Source organism: Tupaia chinensis, unplaced genomic scaffold, assembly GCF_000334495.1.
Source record: "Tupaia chinensis unplaced genomic scaffold, TupChi_1.0 Scaffold000606_1, whole genome shotgun sequence".
NCBI classification, from domain to species: Eukaryota; Metazoa; Chordata; class Mammalia; order Scandentia; family Tupaiidae; genus Tupaia; species Tupaia belangeri.
This window is the reverse complement of record NW_006160124.1, coordinates 75,573-101,207: the sequence shown is the minus strand read 5'-3', so window position 1 is coordinate 101,207 and position 25,635 is coordinate 75,573. Positions and strand designations below refer to the sequence as shown.

The window sequence follows — 25,635 nt, the reverse complement described above, 5'->3', positions numbered from 1 at the left end:
GTGAGGACCAGAGGGTGCAGTATGAGAACGCCCTGACCAGACATTGCTGGCTTTGAAGATGGCAAAGGGACCACAGTATAGAAGAGGCAAGGAAATGTCCTTGGGGACTTCCAGAAGGAATATAGCCACACTAGCATCTTGACTTTAGCCTGGTGAAACTGACCTGTTGGACTTCTGACCTCTAAAACTGTAAGATAAGAAGTCTGTGTGTTATAAGTAAGCCACGACATTTGTGGTAATTGCCTACAGCTGCTACCAAAAACTAACAGAATGCCTCATACTTCTGAGATGTATCCCAGCATCCTTAACCTTACATCCCAGGACAGATTAGAGTGGACATAAAGAAGAATAATCGCATAGACCGAGGATTAAATAAAAGCATGTATGGGGACCAGCAGTTAGCATAATGGCAATGTCGCTGGACTCCCACATAGTTGACTGCAGTTTGAGTCCCGAACCCAGTGGTTTAAACTCACACCGGGAACGTGTGCGTGTGTGCCCAAGATCCGGAGAGGAGACTAGAGGAGAAGGGATTTCGGTGTGGCCATTCCCCCTGGGGGAGGATTTCTCGCTCTCTGTCTCTCTGCCTCTATCTTTGTGACGAGTGTACAACCCCTATAGCAAAAACTTCTCCGAATAAATAAATAAATAAATAAATAAATAAATAAATAAATAAAGCAAGCATGTATGGCCCCCACTCAGCACAGCGCCGGGCACTGTCGGCAATTTTTAGTTGTGTGTGTGTGTGTGTGTGTGTGTGCTGCAACTAAGGGGGTGTATGAAAAATCACAAGCTGAAGGAGAGAGGAAAGAGAGGCTGCCCTTTCTCTAGTGACCTGGCTCCATAGATTGTTCTACAAAATTCTGGGAAGGGCCCCTCATGGCCTTGCTGATAAAAGCCTTGCTCTGATGCAGATACATCTCCCCAGAAGATCTGCTTTGCACAAAAACGTTCAGGCATTCCAGTGGGTGAGTTGTTTATCTCTTCTGAAAATGACACTAGTCACTCAGCTTTGGGTTATTCTAATAGTGCTGATGAGCATGTACTAAGCCCTAAACACTTTCTGTATCCCATGTGGCTGGCTGGATGCCCCTGGGAGGCAGCTGGCTAAGGACAAAGTACAATCTTTGCTGCAGGAACACAGTGTCTGCTCATGAAGCTTGCAGGTACAGGGGTGGAACGCACAGGAGTGGAAGGCAGGACGGTGAGGACCAGAGGGTGCAGTATGAGAACGCCCTGACCAGACATTGCTGGCTTTGAAGATGGCAAAGGGACCACAGTCTAGAAGAGGCAAGGAAATGGCCTTGGGGACTTCCAGAAGGAATATAGCCACACTAGCATCTTGACTTTAGCCTGGTGAAACTGACCTGTTGGACTTCTGACCTCTAAAACTGTAAGATAAGAAGTCTGTGTGTTGTAAGTAAGCCACGACATTTGTGGTAATTGCCTACAGCTGCTATCAAAAACTAACAGAATGCCTCATACGTCTGAGATGTATCCCAGCATCCTTAACCTTACATCTCAGGACAGATTAGAGTGGACATAAAGAAGAATAATCGCATAGACTGAGGATGAGGATTAAAGCAGGTATGGGGACCAGCAGTTGGTGTAATGGCTATGTCACTGGACTTCTATGTAGTCGACCATGGTTTGAGTCCCCGACCTGGTGGCTTAAATTCACACCAGGTGCGTGTGTGTGCATGCCCAAGATCCCAAGAAGAGAATGGAGGAGAAGGGATTGTGGTGTGGCCATCCCCCCGGAGGGTGATTTCTCACTTTCTGTCTCTGTCTTTCTCTGTCTTTGTGGCGAGTGTTTTCACCCTATAGCAAAAACCTCTCCAAATAAATAAATAAATAAAGCATGTATGGCCCCCATTCAGCACAGCGCCAGGCACTGTCGGCAATTTGTACTTGTGTGGGTGTGCTGCAACTAAGGGGGTGGATGGGTGTATAAAAAATAACGAGCTGAAGGAGAGAGGAAAGAGAGGCTGCCCTTTCTTTTTTCTTTGCATTTTATTTTTTTGTGAGAGGTTTTTGCTATTATAGGGCGCGTGGGCTCCCCAGACAGAGAGAAACAGAGACAGAAAGTGAGAAATCACCCCCCAGGGGATGGCCACACCGCAATCCCTTCTCCTCCATTCTCCTCTTGGGATCTTGGGCATGCACGCACACGCACCCAGCGTGAGTTTAAGCCACCATGTCTGGGATTCGAACCGCGTTCAGGTACATGGGAGTCCATTGACATAGTCATTACACTAACTGCTGGTCCCAAGGTTGCCCTTTCTCTACTGACCTGGCTCCATAGATTGTTCTACAAAATTCTGGGAAGGGCCCCTCATGGCCTTGCTGATAAAAGCCTTGCTCTGATGCAGATACATCTCCCCAGAAGATCTGCTTTGTATGAAAACGTTCAGGCATTCCAGTGGGTGAGTCGTTCATCTCTTCTGAAGATGACACTAGTCACTCAGCTTTGGGTTATTCTAATAGTGCTGATGAGCATGTACTAAGCCCTAAACACTTTCTGTATCCCATGTGGCTGGCTGGATGCCCCTGGGAGGCAGCTGGCTAAGGACAAAGTACAATCTTTGCTGCAGGAACACAGTGTCTGCTCATGAAGCTTGCAGGTACAGGGGTGGAACGCACAGCCATGACTATTAGTACCAAGCCCAGTTGCCATGGAGACATGCTAAGCATCTACGCTCTAGGCTCCTTCACAGCGCTAGTAAGTGAAGGTGGAAGGTAGAGGGTGGAGAAAGGTAGTAAAAACATGAGGACGTGGGTAAAGAGCAGATCTTACTAGATGGAACTAGAGGAAATTTGAGAAAAGTTTCTCCCCCAACCCCTGGGAGGAAAACAGACACTATTCAACAAAACCATGACGCAAATCTGAATGATCCCAACAAGTTTTAATAGGTTTCTTCACTATACTGAATACAATAACACTCTTGAGCCTCTTCATCCCCGCACAATACATTAGAATTGCAAACTATTTAAAATCTACATTAGCTGAAGAACCCTTCCTTTAAGAAAACATGTTTAGAAGCCCAGAGTGTAAAACAGAGCACAGCAGAACCTCTCTGGTAAAGCATGGCACTGATCTCAGGGAAGAATAAAGAACTCTGGGAGATGCATGAAAACAGCTCAAAATAATAAGTGTGTCAAAAGATCCAGGGATAAATAAAAACATAACTAAAATGTAAACATATGGTAAGGAATAATGTAAGGCCAAGTTAAAGTAAGCAGCTGTCTCTATGGTAGGTTGGTAAACGTACTGTGGTTTCCATTAGCCCCAATGATCAAATGTTAGCTATGTATTGTTCTATTCTGAAATAATAACAGATAAAAAGTCGACACTGAAGATATGGTAGGTTCTCTTCTAAGCATGCCTCACGCATCCTCTTGTTAAATCATTGTAACAATTCTTCTGAGGATGTTGTGATTTTAATCTCCATTTTATAGACATGGAAATGAGCTAAGTTGAGTAACTTGGACAAGGTTACACAGTCAGTTACGGGGAGATCCAGGATGGATAAAACACCATAGATAGAGTTAATAAGTGAAGGCAGAGGGCAGTGAGGGGGGAGGTAGAAGGTAAGTGTCTCACAATGGAAAGATATTTTCTGTCCTTCTTTAAAGGAGTGAGGCGCCCCCTTGGCCCGGACACCTACTAGTTATAACTAGAAAATGACAAGAAGCATTCCAAGTGAGTCCTATATGGGATAGAGGACCCTGCCTGTGGTATATGGAATAGACAGGAGAGGGGAACATGAAAAGAGCAGGGAAGACTCAAACCAGGGGTGAGATCTCAGGGAAGAATAAGGAACTCTGGGAGATGCATGGAAACTGCTCAAAATAATAAGTGTGTCAAAACATCCAGGGCTAGAGCACAACGCCTATGGCATTGTAAAAATGTAAAAGCAAAAACAAAAACAAACAAGATCCTGAGAGGAGAATGGAGGAAAAGGGATTGCGGCATAGCCATCCCACCGGGGGTTGATTTCTCGCTTTCTGACTCTCTGTCCCTTTCTGTCTGTCTGGCGAGCGCACGTGCCCTATAAGCAAAAACCTCTCAAAAAAAAAAAGATCCAGGGCTTGCACTTGGCCAACTACACGACTTGAGTCCTGGACCCATAAGTTTGGAAAACACACTAGGCAGGTGTTTGTGCATGGCCAAAATCCCAAGAGAGGAATGGAGGAGAGAGGGTTGTACCATGGCAAACCCCCCCAGGGGGCGATTTCTCACATCCACTGTTCCAACGAGCACACATGCCCTATAGCAAGTAATAAATAATAATAATAGTAAATAAATAATAATAAAAACATAACTAAAATGTAAACATAAGGTAAGGAATAATGTAAGGCTAAATTAAAGTAAGTAGCTGTCTCTATGGTAGGTTGTTAAATGTACTGTGGTTTCCATTAGCACACATACCCTATAGCAATCAATACTAACAATAAATTAGGACCAGAATCTTTAAGGTTCCAGTACTTCATTGTGATTTTTTTCCATTTGAAGTAAATATTCACTTATTAAAAATTATCTCTTCCGGGGCCAGTAGGTGGCTCCCTTGGGTCTGGAAGTAATACACACTGCATTCCCACTTGGCTAACTGTGGCTGAAGTCCTGGACCTAGTGGCTTGAAAAATCAAGAAAGAAAGAAAGGAGAAAAGGTAAGGGACCAGAATCTTTAAGGTTCCAGTATTTCATTGTGATTTTTTTCCACGTGAACTAAATATTCACTTATTAAAAATTATTTCTTCCAGGGCCAGCAGGTGGCTCCCTTGGGTCTGGAAGTAATACACACTGCATTCCTACTTGGCTAACTGTGGTTCAAGTCCTGGACCTAGTCGGTTTGGCCATCACCCGCTTTGGGGATGATTTTTTCCTTCTGTCTCTGGCAAGCACATGAGCTCTATGGCAAAAGAAACTTAACAACAACAAAACTAACAAAATTCTCCCATGAGTGAGAGACAAAAAGAGAGAAAGACAGCATTTCCGATAAAGGCTTGATTCTGCAACCTATTCCCAGCCTCAGCCAGCCCTGGGCTGTGGCACACGTGGGCCTGTTGTACCAAGGAAGGTCATACACATGAACTTGTCACCTTCCCATGTGGGTCAGCCTTGCAGAGCACTGTGTAACACAGTGTTACCGGACGCTCATGTAAATATTCACTATCATAACTAATTCTGTACTCAAAGGTTTCTCTTCTTTTCTGTAAGTAGAATCCTTAAAATTACATAACCCGTGGTTCAGCCTTGCAGAGTCTTACAATAGTAACACACAGTGTTACTGGACGCTAATATTATTATTCACTTTCATACCTAATTCTGCACTCAAAGGTTTCTCTTCTTTTCTGTAAGTAGAATCCTTAAAATTACATAACCTTTGGGTCTCAACCAATTAGGCTCCCCCCCTAGTTTCACAATTCTATAGTTTAATTTTTCGAGACTTTCCCAAATTTAACTCAGGCATGCCCTCCAATTTATAAGTTCAGTGTTCTCAGAATCACCTGGGAAAACTGTAAAATTATAAGGCCAGACCCTAGCTTACTACTAGTAAACCCTAGAGGAGTCCTTTACTAGCTCTCATAACCTTCAGGTCTCACCCAATTAGGCTCCTCCCCTAGTTTCACAATTCTATAGTTTAACTTTTCAAGACTTTCCAAAATTTAACTCAGGCGTGCCCACCCTCCAATTTACAAGTCCAGTGTTCTCAGAATCACCTGGGAAAACTGTAAAATTATAAGGCCAGGCCCTAGCTTACTACTAGTAAACCCTAGAGGAGTCCTTTACTAGCTCTCTAGGCCTTCCTAGTATGTGCCAAGGTTTGAGAACCACCACTCCGGGTGAAAGTTTCAGAGTATGACTCAAGGCCCCCTAATTATGGGAATTCCCGACTCCAGGGTGGTCCTCAGGGTCAAGTCCTTTCTTCATCTCTCATAATCAAATGATGCTCAACCCCCCAGACTCACTTTTCCATGGCAGTAACAACTAATTAGTAATAACTACTAATTGAATTAGTAAGGAATCCTAATTGATATTCACAAACAAAACTTGGCACATTTCCTAGAGTTTATTTGGGACACCTTTGATAAGAAGTCTAGCTATTGTGCAGAACTTGGCAGTATTTCAAAGATGTGCACAAATGCATGGGGCAGGAAGCGGCTATTCCTGCAGTACATGAGGTGCTTTGCTTTCAGGGCATTATCATGGATGTCTTGAGACAGTTATTGACCTATCACTTTGCATTCATTTCCCTATTTCTCTGTGTCTGTCCTTCCACATAGCAAGATATTGACAGGCTAAAAACTACGTTTTAGACTCCCTTGGGTCTGGGAAGTAAGTCAGGTTGTACCGGTGAGACACACTAAGTAAAATCTGGGGGCAGATGCTAACTGTTTTTAGCAGCAGCAGTAAGCTAAGATGTGGGTTCTGGCAGAGAGGAGTTTTTGCAACAGGCAGATGCTGGTCCTGAATCTTTAGGTTTGGAACAGCTGTGACGCTGGCACGATTTCATGAAGCTTCGATCACAGTTGCAGTGCTGTGATTCCAGTCCCAGACCCAGTAGTTTGAAACTCATGCCAGGCATGTGTGTGTGTGTGCCCAAAATCTCGAGAAGAGAATGGAGGAAGAGGGACTGCTGTGTAGCCATCCCCCTGGGGGGATGTGTGATTTCTTGCTTTCTGTTTCTCCGTCTGTCTCTGGTGAGCACACATGCCCTATCGCAAAAATCTCTCAAAAAATATATTTATCTACAGAAATACCTAGAGTAGTTTCTGTTTCTTATACTCAGTTGTAACTGGTACTTTCCATGTTTTTAATTATGTCCTGTTTACATTTAGGTACTTAATAGAAAAATTATTACTTTCTTCTTGTGTAATTCTTGTACTATACTATTGTTTTTTTCCTTCGTTCTAAAAAAATATTTATTTATTTAATTTTATTTTTTATTATTATTTTTTTAATTAGACAAGAGAAAGAGAGAGAGAAAGTGAGAGAGCAAGCTGCCAGGTCCAAGACTCAAACTGTGGTTGGCCATGTGGGAGTCTAACACCTTAACAACCATGCCACCTGACGGCCCCACTACTGTTGTTTTCAGTTCCAACATTCTTTTTAAATTGATCTTATTGTTGGCAGAGGTATACACCCTTGCTAAAAAGAGAGAGAGAAAACTCCCTCCAATGGAAGACCGTCACACTGCACTCTCTTCTCCTCCATTTCTCCACACTGCTGGAATATTTGGGGCACACATGCGCATATACGTGGGGTGGCTGTCAAGCTACCAGGGCCAGAATTCAAACCGTGGTCAGTTATGTAGGATTGGGCTCCCTGTGCTTTGCACTTAATCACTAATCCATGGGGCTGGTCAATGCCAACATTTTATTATCACAATTTATTTTTTCCACTGGAAAGTGACTGACTATGAGTATGTTGGGGGCAAAATATTCCAGATCTTTCCTACTTGGGTTATAATGAGAAAAGCTGGGAGAACTACCACTCTAACTAAATTCTGTATTTCAGACATCCTGGCCTATTGGCTACCATGGGAACAAATCTCTTATTAACCACAGCTCACAGTATCTCTTGCATTGAGTGTCATGTCTATGCTCAGCCATACGTAAATCCTACTTATCCCAAGAATCGGCCCTAGGTTTATCCTCTTCTTTAATCGAACTTATGGAAGTATATGACCTATCTCCTCAGTCAGAGTCTTTGAGGGCAGACATCATACCCTACCTCTCATTAGAGCACAACACTTAAGAGTTACTTAATGTTTCCTGAGGACAATGACCAGTGTCTGGGAGCTAACATTTCCTCCTCTACTTGCTTCAATGGCCACTGAGAACTTTACATTTGGAGTCCCATTTTCAAACTTTAACCACAAAATTGAAGCACAGTATCAAAATCAGCAGAAAATATAAAACAAAGGAGTACAAATAAAGCATGAAGCTCAAGTAAATATTAAAGAATAGACTGAGTAAAGGCATAAATCTCTCTGCATACAATATAAAATATACTTATTGGGTTGTTGAAAAACTGATGTATTTTTCTATGCAAAAATACCATGACTTTTCCAACCCAATATGAGTAACAGTGATTGCTGTGGGGAAGACAAGGGCCTTAGATTTATTTCAGTCATTAATACAACTGGGTCGGGACCAGCAGATGGCTTAATGGCTATGTTGCTGAACTCCCACGTAGGCGACTGCGGTTCAAGGCCCGCGGTTCAAGTCCCAGACCTCGTGGCTTAAACTCATGCCGGGCACGTGTGTGTGTGTGTGTGTGTGCCCAAGATTTGGGAGCAGAATAGAGGAGAAGGGATTGCTGCATGGCCACCTCCCTGGGGGGGTGATTTCTAGCTTTCTATCTCTGTCTCTTTCTGTCTTCCTGGCAAGTGCATGCGCCCTATAGCAAAAAACTCTCAAATGAAACCAAACCAAACCAAAACAAAACAACCACAACTGGGGTCCACATGGAGGTCATGGACCCGATTTTTCTGAGCAGCGTCCATTCTGACTGGTCAGTGTCCTCACCATTCCAGTGGTTAAATATTATGAATATCGCCTCTGGGTATGACCAATAACTAAAAGCCTGAATAATGAACATTTCTTATTCTAAATTCTGTGCTGTTTCAGTTTGACTCTTTTCTTATTCCCCATTAAAGTAATTTAAATTCCCTACTCCTTTCAAGACTCCTCTCTCATCTCCAGCAAGTAGGGCAGTCCCTGAGAGACACTCAGAGTTTTGGTGAATGAATAATTCTTACTCTTTATTCATCCTTTTGGTTCAAAAAACAAAAGGGTACTTCTGCATATTCTTTACCACTTTGTAAATTTCTTGATTTTATTTTTATCATTTTATATGTTTCTCTCTATCAGTGGTTTGGTCTCACCTTCAGTCAGAAAGGGCTTAAGATTGCCCTCCTAAACACTTTCCCTGGACTCTGTTCTTTTCTTTTTTCACTTTCCATCTTCTTCATACACTCATTTAAACCTCCATTTCCCCTCGTAACTGTACTGTAGCCATGCTATATTGCTTCCTGCCATCTTCCCCAAGAGTACCTTAAAGTAACAGCAATGCCGTTTGTTGCCAGACCCCGTCATGTCTTTGTGCTCTGCGTTTGACCTAATCTCCCTGTAGCACTGTCCCTGCTGACAGCCTCTCCTGGAAACACCCATCTATTTTGCTTGTCTCTCCTCATACCTCTCCTCTGTCTTTCTGGCTACTTCAATGTTTGCCAGCTCTTGACAAGTCAGCTGAAACCTAACCAAAAGAAAGGACATGGGAGGTAGAGGGGGCTGCTCACTAGGGGGAATAAAGACTTGGCGGTGTAGAGGACGAGGCTGGGGGATGTGGTGGGGCAGCGGACAGCTTGAAGACTGTCTCTAGGCTTTCAGGTTTTATCTAAGTGGGTCTGTTATTAAAAAGCTTGGGAAGCCATGGATTATAGTCAAGAATTAAATATATTCAGGCATCTAGACAATGAAACATCTGAAAGGAACTGAATATGAAAGTGGGCTCACCACTGTCCCGGCTATGGGGTCGTAGAACCGCTCGAGGAGCTGGACCACCGTGCTCTTCCCACAGCCACTGCTGCCCACCAGGGCCAGCGTCTGGCCCTTCTTCACCTCCAGGCTCAGCCCCTGGAGCACTGGCACATTTGGCCGTGAGGGATAATTGAACACAACCTCATTAAATGTCACATTTCCTTCAAACTTAACCTAGGAAAAAACAAAAAACCTTAAATGCTATTGTTATAATAGGTCAGATAATGATTGCAATAAGAAGTCTTATTTCAAGGAAACCTTACTGAAGACTGTAGGAGAGAAACTTAAAACTCACATTCAGTATAGTGGTGGCATCAGCAGGTCATCATCATATAAAATGACAATGGGAGATGGGGGTAGAGAGAGGTTAGACAGAAAGTCACAGTAGAAAGCTACCCAAATCCAACTTCCAGTTCTTTTAAGGCAAATATTTAGCTTTCCAATTGCTGATTTTTAGCCTGGAGTCAAACCAGTACCAAAGGCTTGTGAGTTTAGCATCAGCTTCTATCCACAATTCAGTGGATGGCCCTTGTCCCAGATGCCCTGCAGCTTCTTTATCTCACTGTCTCCTCACAGGGCACAGCTAGCTTTCAGAACATAAAATGCCTATTGACATCGTGGGAAGCTTGTGTAAGTGTTAATCTTTATACACACAGCTCTGTACACAAATGTGTAGCAACTCGTGTCATGCAGACTGGTCTGAGTCTGAGTTAACTTTATCAATGATAAAGCATAGGGCAATTATGCTCCTTGTGATAAAAATGACCTTTCTACCAGTTACAACTCAGTTATTAAGGGAATAAAACCAAATTGTTATTTGCATTAATATGACAGAATTTTATGCAAATTCCTTTGTATAGAAATCACTAGATTTTCATGGAAATTTAGTTAGTTCTGGTTCTGTTTCTTTTCATGTTGGTGTGCTAAACTTCAGAATCTTTAAAACTATCCATGACATTTTAAAAGGTTAGGAAAGTAGGTCAACTATTAGCCATGTGAATATCACCAGATAAGCTAAAACGCCAAGACAAAACATGTGCCCGGTTCTAACAGTGATTCTAGAAAGACAGCACTTCTACAACCAGAAAGCATTGCCTCAAATAGTTACAAAAGCGAATTGCAAAAATAAAACAAAACACCGGACCCAGCCATAGTAGCACATCCTTCTAATGGGAGACCTGGGTGGGTTCGATTCTTGGTCCAACCTACAGCAGTTACTCGGGCCTGTAATTCCAGCGATTTGAGACGAGGAGGCAGGAGGATGGCAAGCTCAAGGCTGGCCTGGGCAACACAGTGAGACTCTCTTGAAAAACAGCAGAGTTGTGACAGGACCTGCAGTCTCAGCTGGGAGTCAAAGGCAGGAGGATTTCAACATGGCAAGACCCTGTCTTAAAAACAAAATACCAAATCATACTCTTCTTTCGAAGTTTATGTCAGTGTGATGGAACGTTATGAAACGGCCCATTTTGCCACCTCTCACCTTCCTGCAATGTGACCTTTGCAGCATTTTGTTCACTTCACTTCAGAAGTGAAATTTGTTTTCCGACCCTTGAAACTGGGTCAGCCTTGTTGCCTGCTTTGGCCAACAGGATGTGGTGGAAGTCACAGTTGCCAGTTATGACTCAGGGGACCTTGTGTGCGCTGTGCTCACTGTCCTGGGACTCTGCCACTACCACAGCACAGGCCGGCCTGCAGGAGGAGGAGGAGGCACGCACAGAGGGGAGCTGTGTGGCTCCCAGCCTACACCTTAGTGGGCCCAGCTGTGATCCACTATACCTGGATCAGCAGAACTGCATAGCTTACCCATAAAATTGTGGGCAAAAATAAATGTTTACCATTGTATGTCACCAAGTTTAATGTTATACAGCATTATTGTAACAACTGAAAAAGGACACAGTGATGGTGGAATTATATCAGATTCTTAGATGAACTGAGCAACAAAGAGAGTTCGTCACACCCATGCCACACTGCTCTTAAGGTACGCCTGTATTCTTAATCTACTGTGTGGGAATGACAGCGCTAGAGTTGGAAAGAATCTTAGAACCTTCAAGTTCAGCTCTCAAAGTTGGTGCTTGGACACTTTCCCGAAACTGATTTTCATCTTCTTTTTCCAGAAGTAGCATGTTTGAGTCTACTGTTTATGAGTCCACCGCTAGGAGGACCGGTGGTGGTACCGTGGTAATACAACACTCTGGAAGACTGACCCACAAGGAAAGGTTCTGGGCTTGTGTCTAGAGACCTCCCTGAGTATGCTGGGTACACGTAAATCTATTATCTAGGGCTAGCTGAGACTGGGGAGGGATTGCAGCTTAAAGATCCTGTTGGTTGTATTGCCTCTCTCTCTTTCTCTCTCAGTCATGGAAGAAAGAATAAAAAAAAACTTACAAGATTTTAACAAGTTTTTTTTTTTTTTTCAAGCTAAAGACAAACCTATTTTCTACACAAAATAGGCCTTTAAGTATTGGAATATCACTAAAAAGTTTTTTCCTTCTCTGATAGCACTGCCTTCCCCTGGGCACATTTTTAAATAGTAGGCCTGGAGCTGACATAGTATCTGGGATCCCACAATACCGGAAATCACTTCCTTTCCTCTGGGCTGAATGTCTGTGTTCAGATAGAACACTGTGTTGTTGGCAGTTTATTTTTTATTTTTCTTTATTTTATTTTAACTAGTGCTAAGTAAATCACACTGGTGGTTAATTCTGGCGTTGTTATCATTTGAACCTTTGAAATATTTTTCATATGGACTGTTCTTCAGACAGGTCTCTTCTTTCCTTTAGTAGGCAGATTGATTTTGCAAAACGGGATGCCTGAGTGTTGGCAACTTTCATCAATTCAGTTCCTTGGAGTAAAGCATGAGATGCGTGAGTATCTCATCAAAGCTCCAATGTCCATGATGCCTGGCTTTGATCTTGGGTCAGATCACAACGCGCGCCCATCTCTTATTTGCCAGATTCATGTATAAGTAGAAATTTAAAACCTTCTTTTGGGGTCGTCCTGAGTAAACTACAATGCATGAATAAGCCAATGTCTAGTACTATGCTAACAGATTACACTGTCATATAAAATTCTTGCTTAAAAGTAAAACTGTATTGCTACTAATTATTTTATGCTACTGAAAGGGAGAATCTCACCCATCACCAAATCTAGAAGCTCAGAAAGATTATCCATCTTTGACTACCAAACATATTTAAGTACTTTAGTAGTATATTAAAGTCAAGGTTGTCTCCCTGATTGAGGTATAATAGTCTCTTTTTTGGGGAGGAGGGGCTAGTCTGTTTTTTGTTTTTTTTTTTTTTTATTTTTCTAGAGAGCCCATGTCCTCCCTATAGAGAGAGGGGGAAAGCGAGAAAGCAACCCCCATGGACACAGTCACACTGCAATCCTTTCTCCTCCATTTCTCCTTTTGGGATTTTGGGCATGCTTGTACATGTGCCCAGCATGTTTTTCAAGTAACAAGGTCTAGGACTTGAGTCACGCAGTCGGCCACGTGGAATCTAGCCACCATGTGACCAGCAGGTCCCTAATACGTAATTTTCTACATTCACAGCAACGTGGTGAAAAAAATTCCAATCTGGTTTTTCCTTTGTCATTTCTGAATTTCTCCAGCTCTTATCTCCCAACTGTTCTTTTTCTTTATTCATTTCTTCAGCAAGTGACACAGAGAGAGAGAGAGAGTGAGCACACCCCAAAATGGTCTTGATACCATGTTCCATCCCCAGCTTCACCAGCCCCAAGTCCCATGCATATGTGTGTCTAGCAAGCTCAGGGAGGTCTCTGGACACAAACTCAGAACCTTCCCACAGGGGAATGGATGAATGCCTCACAAAGCATCTTCTACCACTATGGCACAGTCAGGCCCCTCTAATGTCCTCTCATCGAGGAAAAGCAAATCTATCCTGGAATCTCTCAGGACGTGCAGAAGTTAGTACTGCACATCTGTACTTCAGCTGCCCTGTTAGGTAGCTTTAACAGGAGCCATCCAGAATCTTTGCTCTGGGTTAGACTTCTTCCCAAATACCAAGGCTCCGAGAACCTCTAAATTCAATTGCCCCACCCAGCCACATATTTAGAAAGGTCAGATACGTGCCAGTCTGCACTGGGAAGAGAAGATGTACTAATACTCCAAGTGAGGTGGAGTGTTTTGGTGGTAACAGGCAGAGACTCCAAGGCAAAACGACATGTCCTGAATCACCAGAATGTCTTCATGAGACTTCAGGGTAGGGTTTTCTATCCAGACACAAAGTATATCCACCCAGTCTTATTTTTAGAATTGAATCATAAATATTAAGTACTTACAATAGAACATCCTGAAAGTTCATGTGACCACGTGCCACCAAGTAGGCACCAAACCGGAAACAGCCAGCATAGGAAAAATATATCACTGCCTGGGTGAAGGAGAATGTGATTCCAAAGATGTGTGCTTTCTTCAAAGAATTTCTGGAAAAAAGACATTTAAAAACTTGCTCTGTTTTCATTTCTGTCCTTAAGACATAGTTTTACACAGGCTGGCAGTGGGACACAGGAGTGACAGACAAAAAATGAAACTAAGAACTAAGTTTAAGCTTCATTCTATCACGTACCGGTTGTACAAACTCAGACACCTCCTAAGCTCCGAACTTCATTGTCTTTATTGTTAATATAGGATTAACTAAGCCTCAAAGTGTTTATGTAAAGATAAAATAAGCTGGGATGGCCCCATAGTATGGTGATTAAGCCCTGTGTATAGGTAGCCAGATCCCACATGGCTGAGTACAGTTCAAATCCTGGCCGTGATGGGTTGAAAACACAGCAGATAAGGGTGTGTGTGGCTCAAATACTGACAGGATAGAGAAATGGAGGAAAAAGAATTGTAGTGTGGCAACACTCTATTGGAAGATGCTTTCTCTTCCTCTCTCTCTGGCAAATGCTTGTATCCTTTGGCAATCAAAAACAATAAGCCTATGAATATAAAGACCCTCTCAGGAATTAATAAATGAAAGACCCTTCCCTCCATCCTCACTTTCAGACATGTAATACGCATGTACTCTCAAGTAAAAACTCATTCCACATGTTTACCCAACACTAACTCTAGGGACTGTGCTGGGTGAATAGGCATGTCTTGCCCTGGGGGATCCAGAAGTTGCTATATTTGCACTTGAGTTACCTTCTCAATAATATGTTACAAGAATGAACACTTTTTATATGGAGGTGGAGGTGGCTTTCCAAAGGAGTTATATTCTAGGATGTTCTGAGCGACTTGGAACTCAGTGATGTGGTGTGAGTAGGACCAGGTTGGTAAGAGGGAAGCCTCTGGATTTCCATCGCCTGCTTCAATTAGGTCAAGTCTTGCTTTTATCTATGCCATATATTAGTACTTAAATGTATTTTCTTCCATTAAAAAAAAAAGTCTCTTCAATCATAAAAGATGTTTAAAAATACATATAAGGTCTAGCTGTCCCTTTTACTACAGAAAACTGAGATACAGAGCGGTTGGGCTGTTCATGTCACATCACATACTAGGTCTCTTACTGGATGACTGTGTTAAAGGAAGACAAGGAGGTCTTCAGGTAAGAAGGGGTGAAGAAAGGAAGAACAGGCCTACCTAGAGAGGACCACCACCAGTGCTCAGCAGATACCTCAAATTTCATGTTCCATTAAAAGATTATCACCAACTTGAGCTACTAATAGGATCATTATCTAAACTGGATAGTGGAAAGTCATCCTCTAGTTCCTCTCTCCTTCCTCTTCCCATCAGTTTCCCATTCTTACAGGTTCTACCTAAAGATATCCCAAGGCCTCAGGGTCTTGTGATTTTTTTCCTGGATAATTAAAAGCATTTCCAAATTGTTCCCCTCTGGTGGCTTCTCCACTTGCTCCCTAACTTCCGGCCATAGTGATCCTGAAAACAAATCTGATAAGTGGAAAACTCCCTCTACTCCTCCCATTCTTCAGTGGTTATTACCTGTATGGTATCTGCAAACCCTGTCCATACATAGATTCAAACTTCTGCTCTCGCGTCAAAGAAACCACAGTTCGGAAGTTTTCTATTGCTTCAGTAGCAATCTGCAACAGAGAGTATTTGTCACCAAGAGCCACAGGGGCAAATAGCAGCAATTAGTATGAATTCCATAATATAAATAAAAGACATTTTTTGAGGGAGAGTTTTTTGCCTTAGGGTATACATGCTTTCCAGAAAGAGACACAGACAGTGAGAGGGAAAGTGACAAATCATCCTCCAGGGGGCATGTTCACTCTGCAATCCCTTTAACTGCATTCTCCTCCTGAGATCTTGGGCATGCATGCATTTTCCTGGCATAATTTTCAAGCTACTCGGTCCAAAACTCGAGCCATAGTTGCTCATGTGGGAGTCCAGTGACATAACCACTGTGCTATCTGCTAGCCCCTAAAATTAATTTCATTATTACAAAATATTTGGTTATTGGATATTATCACCTACCAGTATTTTTTCCATGGAAAGAGATACTAAGTAATTTGTCAAATCAAGTTTTAGACTTGGAAGAAGGATAGACAAACTCAATCTACTCCTTACAGAAGGAGAAGCTCAGGCTTAAATAGATGATGACACTTGCCTACAGCCACATGGCTCTAGTCCACACAGCTTTAGTGTGCCTATCATCCAGTCCAAGTCAGAGTTTGACTCAGGGACCCTGCATGGTGCGTAGAACATAACCACTTCACAACTGTCTTCCTCTTGATGCATAGTGAAGCAATTAGGCAAAGGCTTAATTAGCATCCCACATACTCACAGCTTCACTTATTCCCAGAGTTTTAAATAGAGACCCAGTAATCACTGTGAGGAGAGAGAGTTTTTAATTTGAGAATGGGTAAATTACACTGAGCTCCCTCAGAAATCTTTATTAAACATGGAGTAAACAATTTTGAAGAAAGGAAATGTATATACGTTTCTAGGAAGAAAAAAATTAAACTTTCTTGTATTTCTCTTCTGACCCAAAAACAAATTGAAGTTTGATTATGGCTTTTATTTCTGAAAAGTAAGAATGCATCTGTTTTGTAGAAATATTTGTTAGTTCATGGTAATGTGACAGAAAACTAGAAAGTACAGATTGCAGGCAGGGCAGAGGGTGTGAGCGGGTTCTGATCTCATGCATCAGGGTACGAGCAGACTCTGACAATACACAGACACTGGACTTGCAGGCTTGCCCTCTCCCTTGAAGGACAAACCAGCTGAAGTGACCTTGGCTCCCATGGATCTTACGTTTTAGTAGTTAAAATACACCACCAGTCAATACAGAAACAGGAAAGAAACACCATTGCTGAGGAGTGTCATAAGTTAATTTGGGTACAGGAAAGGCCTTTCCAAAGAGGTAATAATTCTGGAATATATTGATAAGTATTGGAAAGGAGCCTCCCATGGAAAATCAGAGGGAACCAGCTTGGAGAGTTCTAGAAACTTCAGGAAGAACCATGAGGCCAGAACAGAGTGAGCGTGCAAGAGGGTAGTGAAAGACAAGGTCATAAAAATCATCGAGGGCTAGATATGTTGACTTTTATAAGCCTGGGTAAAAGGCTGGCTTTTATTCCAGTTGTAACCAGAGTAACTGGGGCCTTTTAAGTAGGAAGCAGCAGCATTTGATTTATAAGAGATATGAGTGGCTTCTGTGAGAAGGATATGGACTATCAGTAGATAAGAATAGAAGCAGGGAGATCAGTTAGGAGACACAATGTGACTTTGGGCAAGTTACATGGCCTCTGAATCTTGGGTTTTATCATCTGTCCTACAGGATAATTCAACAGAATACTGAGAGGATTAAATAAGATTATGTATATAAGGACCAGCAGATGGCGAAATGGTTATGTTGCTGGACTCCCACACAGTCAACTGCGGTTCAATTCCTGAACCGAGTAGCTTAAGACTCACACTGGGGCATGTGAGTGTGTGCCCAAAATCCTGAAAGGAGAATGGAGGAGAAGGGATTGCAGCGTGGCCATCTCCCATGGGTGGGAGGATGATTTCCTGCTTTCTGTCTCTCTGGCAAGCACAAGTGCCCTATAGTTAAAATCTCTCTTTAAAAAAAAAAAGAAAGATAATGTATATGGAGCTCTTGATACCTGGTATATAATAAATGCATAATCAATGGCAACCTGGTCATTACAATCAGATGGTGTCTGATTTTGACTATTACCTAAATTGGCTAGTCCAGCAACCACCACTTTTCCTACCTGCCTTTGCCCCTCTCATGTGCCACCACTGATTTAGAGCATTTATCACATCCCTGACCTCAACTCTGAACATGTGCTATATTCACACATATCCATTTCTATTTGCACCCCTTTCCTCACCTCCCTGAAAGAACCCCCAAAGTCAATTCTGATGCACCCCTTCGAAGGTGCTAACGTGTAGTTTCCAATGCATTAGCTCAGGATGGACTGTCTTCTGAGGATTGATCATCTTTTTTGTATAAACAGTCTAAGACGTCTTTGTGGAATACTTCAAACACCTCATTAAATAGCGACACTGGTAAACAGCAATATTTTTCTTTTCTTTTCTTTTCTTTTCTTTTCTTTTCTTTTCTTTTCTTTTCTTTTCTTTTCTGTTCTTTTAGATAAGAGTCAACATCATACTGTACCAAAGTGCAGTATTAAATGAGGTCACTTGTACAGAATGAACTCTCTGTGAAGGCCCTGAGCAGGACCTGCACCTAAGGGTCAGCACCATCCTGCTGTACCTCCAAAAGGGGCCTCAAACATGAGGTTTGCCCACACAAGTCCTGGCTGAAGAACACTAAAGCTGATCCAAATGATACTTTTGAAGGAATTCCAAGAAAATAGGGTGAAGAGTCCGAAGGACAGCAGGGAGGTATAAAACAGCGATAGTGGTGATGACTGGGACCTTCTTTGTCGTTCGTCTTGGTGAGGTGCCTGGTGCAGGGACAAAGGACCTTAGACATCTGGACCTACCAAGAGCCAGGGTCTCTCTCATCCACCTGGTCCCTCCCTAACTCCTGAGAACCTCGAATCTTCCACAGGGAGATGTATCAGCACTGTGATCGTTAGGCCCGGTTTTAGGCGTCAGCCCTGTTCTAGCCTCTCATTTCTGCAGTGATGCAGATCATGCAATGTCAGGCTGTCCCACCATCAGATCACCACTTTGTTTTTTGAACAGACAGAGCTACAGCTTTGGAACACAGTGGTTTGAATAATCAGCTCTAAAGCACACAGGCACTGCCTGCCTGGGCCTCAGCCTCACCTGAAAAATGAGATAAGAGAACTTAGATCACTCTAAGGAGGAAAGCGTTTGCTAGGAAACACAGTAAATGCCACATAAGCATCTGTTAAATACTAGTAGGAAAAAAATAAATAAGCATGCAGAAAACGACAAAAAAAAGTGTGAGGGCAAGGATAAACGGACATGCGGTTAAAAGAGAAGGCAGTATAGAAAGAAAAGTCTGCTAATCATTTAAACTGAATAGATAACCCAGCTCTTTTGCATATTGAATCTCCCCTATGGTGTGATAAAACAGGCCTGCTTTCTTCTACATAGGAGCAGATTTAAACTTGTTCGAAAGAGGGGGTGCAGCAGGAGGGGAAGAGGGAGAAAGGAAAGAAAAAACAAATTGGGGGAAGGAAGAAAGCAGAAGAAAGAAAAAGTGTGAAGACACCAGCCATTGCCTGACACTAGAAAAGACCACTAAAATTAGCTCTTAGTCTTGGAACATAAAGATTGATTTTGCGGGAACCAGCAGTTAGCATAACGGCTATGTCGCTGGACTCCCATGTAGTCGACCATGGTTCGCGTCCCGGACCCGGTGGCTTAAAACTCATGCTGGGTGCGTGCACGTGTGTGCCCAAGATCCCAAGAGGAGAATGGAGGAGAAGGGATTGCGGCGTGACCATCCCCCCTGGGGGGTGATTTCTTGCTTTCTGTCTCTATGTCTCTGTCTGTCTGGTGAGCGCACGTGCCCTATAGCAAAAATCTCTCAAAAAAAAAAAAAAGAAAGAAAAGAAAAAAGATTGATTTTGCAATAAACAGCGATGTGCAAGCACTTTTCCAATGAGTGTCCACACTCTATGACTGAAACTGACTAACTAAAGGATGTACAAACACAAGAGATGGGTGTGATTGCCAGATGGTGTGTGTGGAGGAGTGGGGGCCTGGGGAAAGACATTTGGAGGAGGGATACGGAGACAGAGCACTGATAGGACAGGGAGGTGTGGTGTTATCTGTTGAAGATATTTTGATCACCTAGATTGTGGAGAAATGCTCACATATTGAAATGTTCACTTTGTAAGCTAAATAACGTGATTCAATGTCTAAAAAATTTTTTTTAAATTGATTTTGCTACTTTTCTTGTTCTAATCTGCTGAATACGTGTCAGAAAAGACTGCTTTGGGGAATGGTTGTAAAAACATCCTCAGAACATAGGAAGGAGTGGGGAGTAACAAACAACACTGGGTCAAGTATTTAATTTGCTAGGTAAGCCATTATCCTTAGTCAGACTCACCTTCCCAGCACCTTCGAGTTCTTGCTTATCTTTGCGTGCTTGTCCAGACAACATTTTCATTTCAATAACTCCTGCTATTGCAATGATGGGTACAATTGCCAAGAGTAAAAGTGTTAACTGCCAACCGTAGACTAAGGATATAATAATTCCTGTCCCAAGATTTGCCACATTTTCGGTAATTACAGCAAGCCTGGAACCGATGGCCTGCAAAATGAACAAACAAAAAAATTAGAGAGATACTTCTTAAGAATTATGACAACTTGCCTTCATTAAAATCTATTTCCTATCTTTCTGGTTATAAAATAAAGTCAAGGTTTATTTATAAGAAGCTCATTGAGTTTCTAAAAATGAGGATTTCCATGAGTTCACAATAAATACTGAAAGCAAAAGACCAATAAACCAGAATTCGATTACATATTTTTCACTCTTATTTATTAATATCAAGGAAATCTTCATTAATCAAAGCCGAGATCGACAAATTAGCAAAATCAAACAGTCTTATAATTACTATACGTTAAACTGGGAATCGTGGAGGCTTTCAGTGTTAGGTATGTGACTATAATGTAAGCATAATATTTGTCTCTAAAGATATTTAAATATGTCTGAATCTACTTGAGATGCTTATGATGTTTAATTTAATCTGAATTTGATTAGGAAAGATGCACAAACTTGAAAGTTACGGAATGTAGTTGAGGGGACACTAAGCAGGCCTCAGAGCCTTGAGCACAGGAAGCCTTCCACAGAGGGAACATGACGTCTGGTTGTGTACAGTCATTTCCGACTGTGATCCAGAAGTCAATCTACAAAGGCATTTAATTCACTGCTACATAATTCAGTCCACCGTGCCTCCTCTACCCTGGAACTTTGTGCCTCAAGTCAAGCCAAATTTTTGCTCTGGGCTCCAGACCTGCTTTCTCTGGAAACAGCCCATGGATTTTTTTTTTTTTTTCACCCCTGAAGTTGCTTCTGTTTGAGTGGAGCTGATCTCAGGTAAAGACAACTATGGAGTACAGTCTAGGAAGGCCACTGCCTACTCTATGACTTTGGGCAAATTTCTCCCAGCTTCCAAAATGAGCAAGTGCATTGATTAACCAAAGCTCTTCTCCACTCTAAATTACATGATAGAACCCTGTATAATCCCCCATATCAATCCCTTCAAAACCATTTAACATCCGTCTGAAATAAAACTAGACCAGTGCTTAGGAGGAAGAGCTGCAGATACTGAAAACCTTTATACACTTCAATCCACACTGACGAACAGACCCCAGACTGAAAGCAACAACATAAACAATAGAGTACATTTATTTTTAGCTGATGAAGCACCGAACTTCTATTAAAGGGATTTTTTGCCAGTTTGGGCATAAGTCGGAGACTGGAGTAGCCTTCAAGGCAACTCTCTGTGTTCCACATTTTCAGTTCGGAGGTCGAAGGAGGCAGCCTGAACAGTCTGCAGTACAGGGATGACTCCACTTGTCCCTGTTCTTAGTATCTGCAAGTCCTACTCAGATCCCATGTCCCACAGCTACCAGTGACTGAGAGGAACACTCAGAACATGCCCGGAGTTCATAGCAGAGGTATGACCTTGCCATATAACCTTTCAAACATATATAAATGTTTAGCTTTGGACAGTAGTCAAGGGCCACAGAAATAAGATGGATTGAACATGGCAAATTTGATTTAGCTTGCTGGGTGATCCTACCATACTGGCTACTGGTCCTTAATTCTAAGGACTAATATTTACTGTCACTTCTATGCTTCACACAGGGTGGGAATCTATGGAGCTCTCTAGACTAAATAAATGGAAGAGCATTCTTCTACTAAGAGTAGCCAAATGACCTTCATATGGAAGAATAGGGCTGAAAAGAAGAAACACTCAAAAACCCACAGCCCCAGTGTCATGCAAGCTAAAATGAAATGGGCTAATGTCTAAAACCTGCTAAGACTGATCCTCCTATGTCTCCAGCCCACTGGAGTTGCCCTTATTTGTATCTCATGTTCTCTCTTCCTTGTTTATTTCTCCACTCTTCCCTGTTTCATGCTCTCTTGTTATTTATTTCCTCCTTAAAAATCCATCTTATTGAGCCAGCAGGTGGTTTGGTGATTAAGGTACTGGATCCTAGGTGGCCAAGTCTGTGCTTTGAGTCCCAGACCGAACAGCTTGAGAAACACACTGGGCACATGTGTGTGTGCGTGCCCAGAATTCCTGAGTGGAGAATGGAGGAGAAGCGACTGCTGTGCGGCCAACCCCACTGGGGATTTCTTACTTTTTCTCTCTCTGTCCAGCACATGCACCCTATAGTAAAAATATATATTAAAAAAAACTTATCATCTCACTTAAACTCCCATTTGAAATTCTGTGTGTTCATTGAAAACAGTATATTTTTTACACTTCCTTTTGAAATGAGGAATATGGTGTTTACTTTTCACCAGTCCCTCAGCCAGTTCTCTCAGAAAAATTTAGTATCTCATTGCTTTTGATTTCTACATAGTCCTTATTTGTTTCTTTCTCTTCAAGATATCATACCAAAGTATGATATCAACTCTAGATATCATACCAAAGCAAAAATGGAAAAGCTCACCACTTCATAGGAAAATATTAAGATATGATTAGTATTTAGCAAGGTTGAGCTCCTTCAATAAATTACAATCCTAAAAACATCCAAAAAACATTCACTGGAGAAGTCAAATATGAAAAAAAATTCAACTTATATAATAACATCACTGACTGTATGCACACAAACCTGAGTTGGTCATGCCTTGGGTAGCATAGTTTTATGACAGCATAGTTTGCTTCAGATATTTTTATGTATAATAAATGAATTATACTACTTTTTACTGGAAGATAGACATGCATAGGTACATATGAATATCTGGACATGGGCATATAAATGTTTATATCTTTATACATGCACACACATGTATCTCCCGTCACAAACAGGTTAAGTATGGTATAAACAGGATACAACTGATGGGACCAGCAGAGGGCGTAATGGTTACATCACTGCTCCCATGTAGTCCACTGTGCTTCATGTCCCACATCTGGCAGCTTAAAATGCACCCGGGCATGTGGACATGTGCCCCAAATCCCGAGAGGACAATGGAGGAGAACGGATTGTGGCAGGGCCATCACCCCTTGGGGCTGATTTCTCACTTTCTGTCTCTCTGACAAGTGCAAGCATCCTATAGCAAAAAAGGTCTCAAATAAATAAATAAATAAACCCAAAAAACTGGATACAACTGTCTTCTCTAGTCAGTCTGTGATTATAGCTATTTTGGGCTTTTCTATTTCAATGGCATACGCCAACCTGCTTGTTTACTCTTCCTTGTATTTTTTTTTTTTAAGCCACTTTTTCCAGTTTTGGAGGACATTTTTGATGCCAAGTGGCTCAGAGTAGTTGCAGGTATCCACTCATGGGCATGAGAGAGTGACAGTTTGAGGTGCCTTGAGGAAATAAGTGAAAAGCAGGCTTTTCACCAGTGGACAATTGGAGACTAGTGGACTTGGCCAAAGTCCTCACAAACAACACTGTAGAGGCAAAGGGAAGACCACCAATCTGGCAGCTATAGGAAAGCACTGTCGCCTGAGGCAGGTCACAATACCAGAGGGACCAAAGGGGAGGGAAGAATTTATGAAACACAGTACACTCAGATGACATCTACTCAGAGTTCTACTATAAGGGACAGATTTCATGTTCCTCCTAGGATGCTGCCTTTCCTACCAAATGGATATGGGAAGTGTCTGTCACAGCACAATAGCACATACAACAGGTCTGACTGATGATAAAAATCAACGCCTGCAATGAAAACTCAGTTTCATGCTGAAGTTGAAAATGGCCCATACGGGAAGCAGCAGTTAGCGTAATGGCTATGTCGCTGGACTCCCACGTAGTCGACTGCGGTTTGCATCCCGGACCCAGTGGCTTAAAACTCACGCCGGGCGTGTGTGCACGTGTGCCCAAGATCCCGAGAGGAGAATGGAGGAGAAGGGATTGCGGCGTGACCATCCCCTTGGGGGGGTGATTTCTCACTTTCTGTCTCTATGTCTCTCTCTGTCTGTCTGGCGAGTGCACATGCCCTATAGCGAAAACATCTCAAAAAAATTAAAAATAATAACAAATGGAAATAAATACTTTTTTAAAACTCAGAAAAGGGCTGAAGAAACAACATAGGGAAAAGGCTGATCTCCACTTCCAGGTGTGCTGAGAAATCTCCCTAAGACAAAGTTGAAAACGGCAATGTAAGGCCTCCCTCTGGCAGTTCCTCAAAATGTTAACCACGGAGGTGCCTCGTGGCCCGGCATAGACGGGGTCAGTTCTGTTTATCACATGTACATCCCATGTTCAGCACGTGGGAGTTGACAACTGTTAGACAAGTAAGGACCTTAACCCTAAGTACATAAATATATGAGTTCATGTATCAAAAATATTTCTCAGTGCCTACTTTGTCCCAAACATGACCTTTTATTTTTTTCCAAGCATGATTTCTAAGTGTTGGACATATACACAATAGTGAACTAATGTGACAAAGTCATTTTCACAAAGCCTTTGATTTAGAAGCAGAGGGCACAAACAAATAAATATATCTGAGGTCAGGTGGTAAACAATGCTATGAAGAAGAACATATCAGGAGGCCTTCAGAAGAAGATTCCACATGGCCCCTGCAAACTAGGTATTTCAGGGCACATGAGAAATGAAGATTTTCTACTGATAATTCAGCCTCCAGCAAACAAGCTAGCAGTAGGGAGCCCCCCACCCCCAGCCTTCTATCTCTGTTTCTGTGTCTCTGTCTCTCCTTGCTTCTGTCTTCCTTTTGTTGTGTAATTTTTCCTATTTACATTTTTTTTAAAGGCAAAGTTTTTCTCTTGCTCTCAGCTCCACCTTTTATCTTGTTAATTAACGCTCTTGTGCTCGCTCCCACCCAGGCAGGATAGGCCAGGCCTTCAGAAGAAGATTCCACATGGCTCCTGCGAACTAGATATTTCGCGCGGCGCTCGTGTGCCAAGCGGTTTTCAATTTTGTGATTTTTTTTTAACAATGAAAAAACAGTAATTACAGTTTTTGTCTTTTTTTTTCTCTTTTTGTTGTTGTTTCTCTCTTTTTCATTTTCCTTTTTCTTGTCTCTCCACTCTCCAGTATCCATTTAATGTGTTTTTAGACAGATCTAAGAGCACTGTAGCTAAACATCCAAATACTAATAGGGTTAAAGTATTCTTCAATATCTACTGAATCTGTTGCACCAGTGATCACAACAGAATGACAAAGAGAATCTAGATCACCTCTGTCTGCTTGCTCCTGAACATTCAGACTGAACTTCAAGAATTTGAAAGAAAGAAACCATCCATCAGATGACAAGAAATCACCGCCGGATCACAAGAAATATGGGAAAACAAGAAAATACCTCTCCTCCAAGGGAAAAGAGTAACTCTTCTTCTTCACAAGCAGTTCGGTGAAAATCATGGAAATGTCTAATAAGGAATTTAGAGCATTCATAATGTCGAAGCTAACAGAGATGGAAGAGAAGAGAGACAATGATCTGCTAAAGAGAAAGGAGAAAGAAGTTGACGAGTTCCAGGAGATGAGGAAATTCTTGCAAGATCTAAAAGAGGAATTACACACTTTAC

The 25,635-nt window shown here is 42.1% G+C and overlaps 1 protein-coding gene across 1 annotated transcript in view; it reads right to left on the bottom strand.

Annotated features, from left to right (window-relative positions):
- Nucleotides 1-25,635, bottom strand: part of ABCB1 (ATP binding cassette subfamily B member 1) — a gene marked incomplete at its 5' end in the record, with an annotated part of 91,053 nt that overhangs the window by 5,169 nt on the left and 60,249 nt on the right. Inside the window, 5 exons of the mRNA XM_006158747.3 lie at nucleotides 9,526-9,723; nucleotides 13,636-13,735; nucleotides 13,849-13,989; nucleotides 15,494-15,594; nucleotides 20,016-20,219. Coding sequence (XP_006158809.1) covers nucleotides 9,526-9,723; nucleotides 13,636-13,735; nucleotides 13,849-13,989; nucleotides 15,494-15,594; nucleotides 20,016-20,219 — 744 coding nt within the window. The remainder of the gene's footprint in view (nucleotides 1-9,525; nucleotides 9,724-13,635; nucleotides 13,736-13,848; nucleotides 13,990-15,493; nucleotides 15,595-20,015; nucleotides 20,220-25,635) is intronic.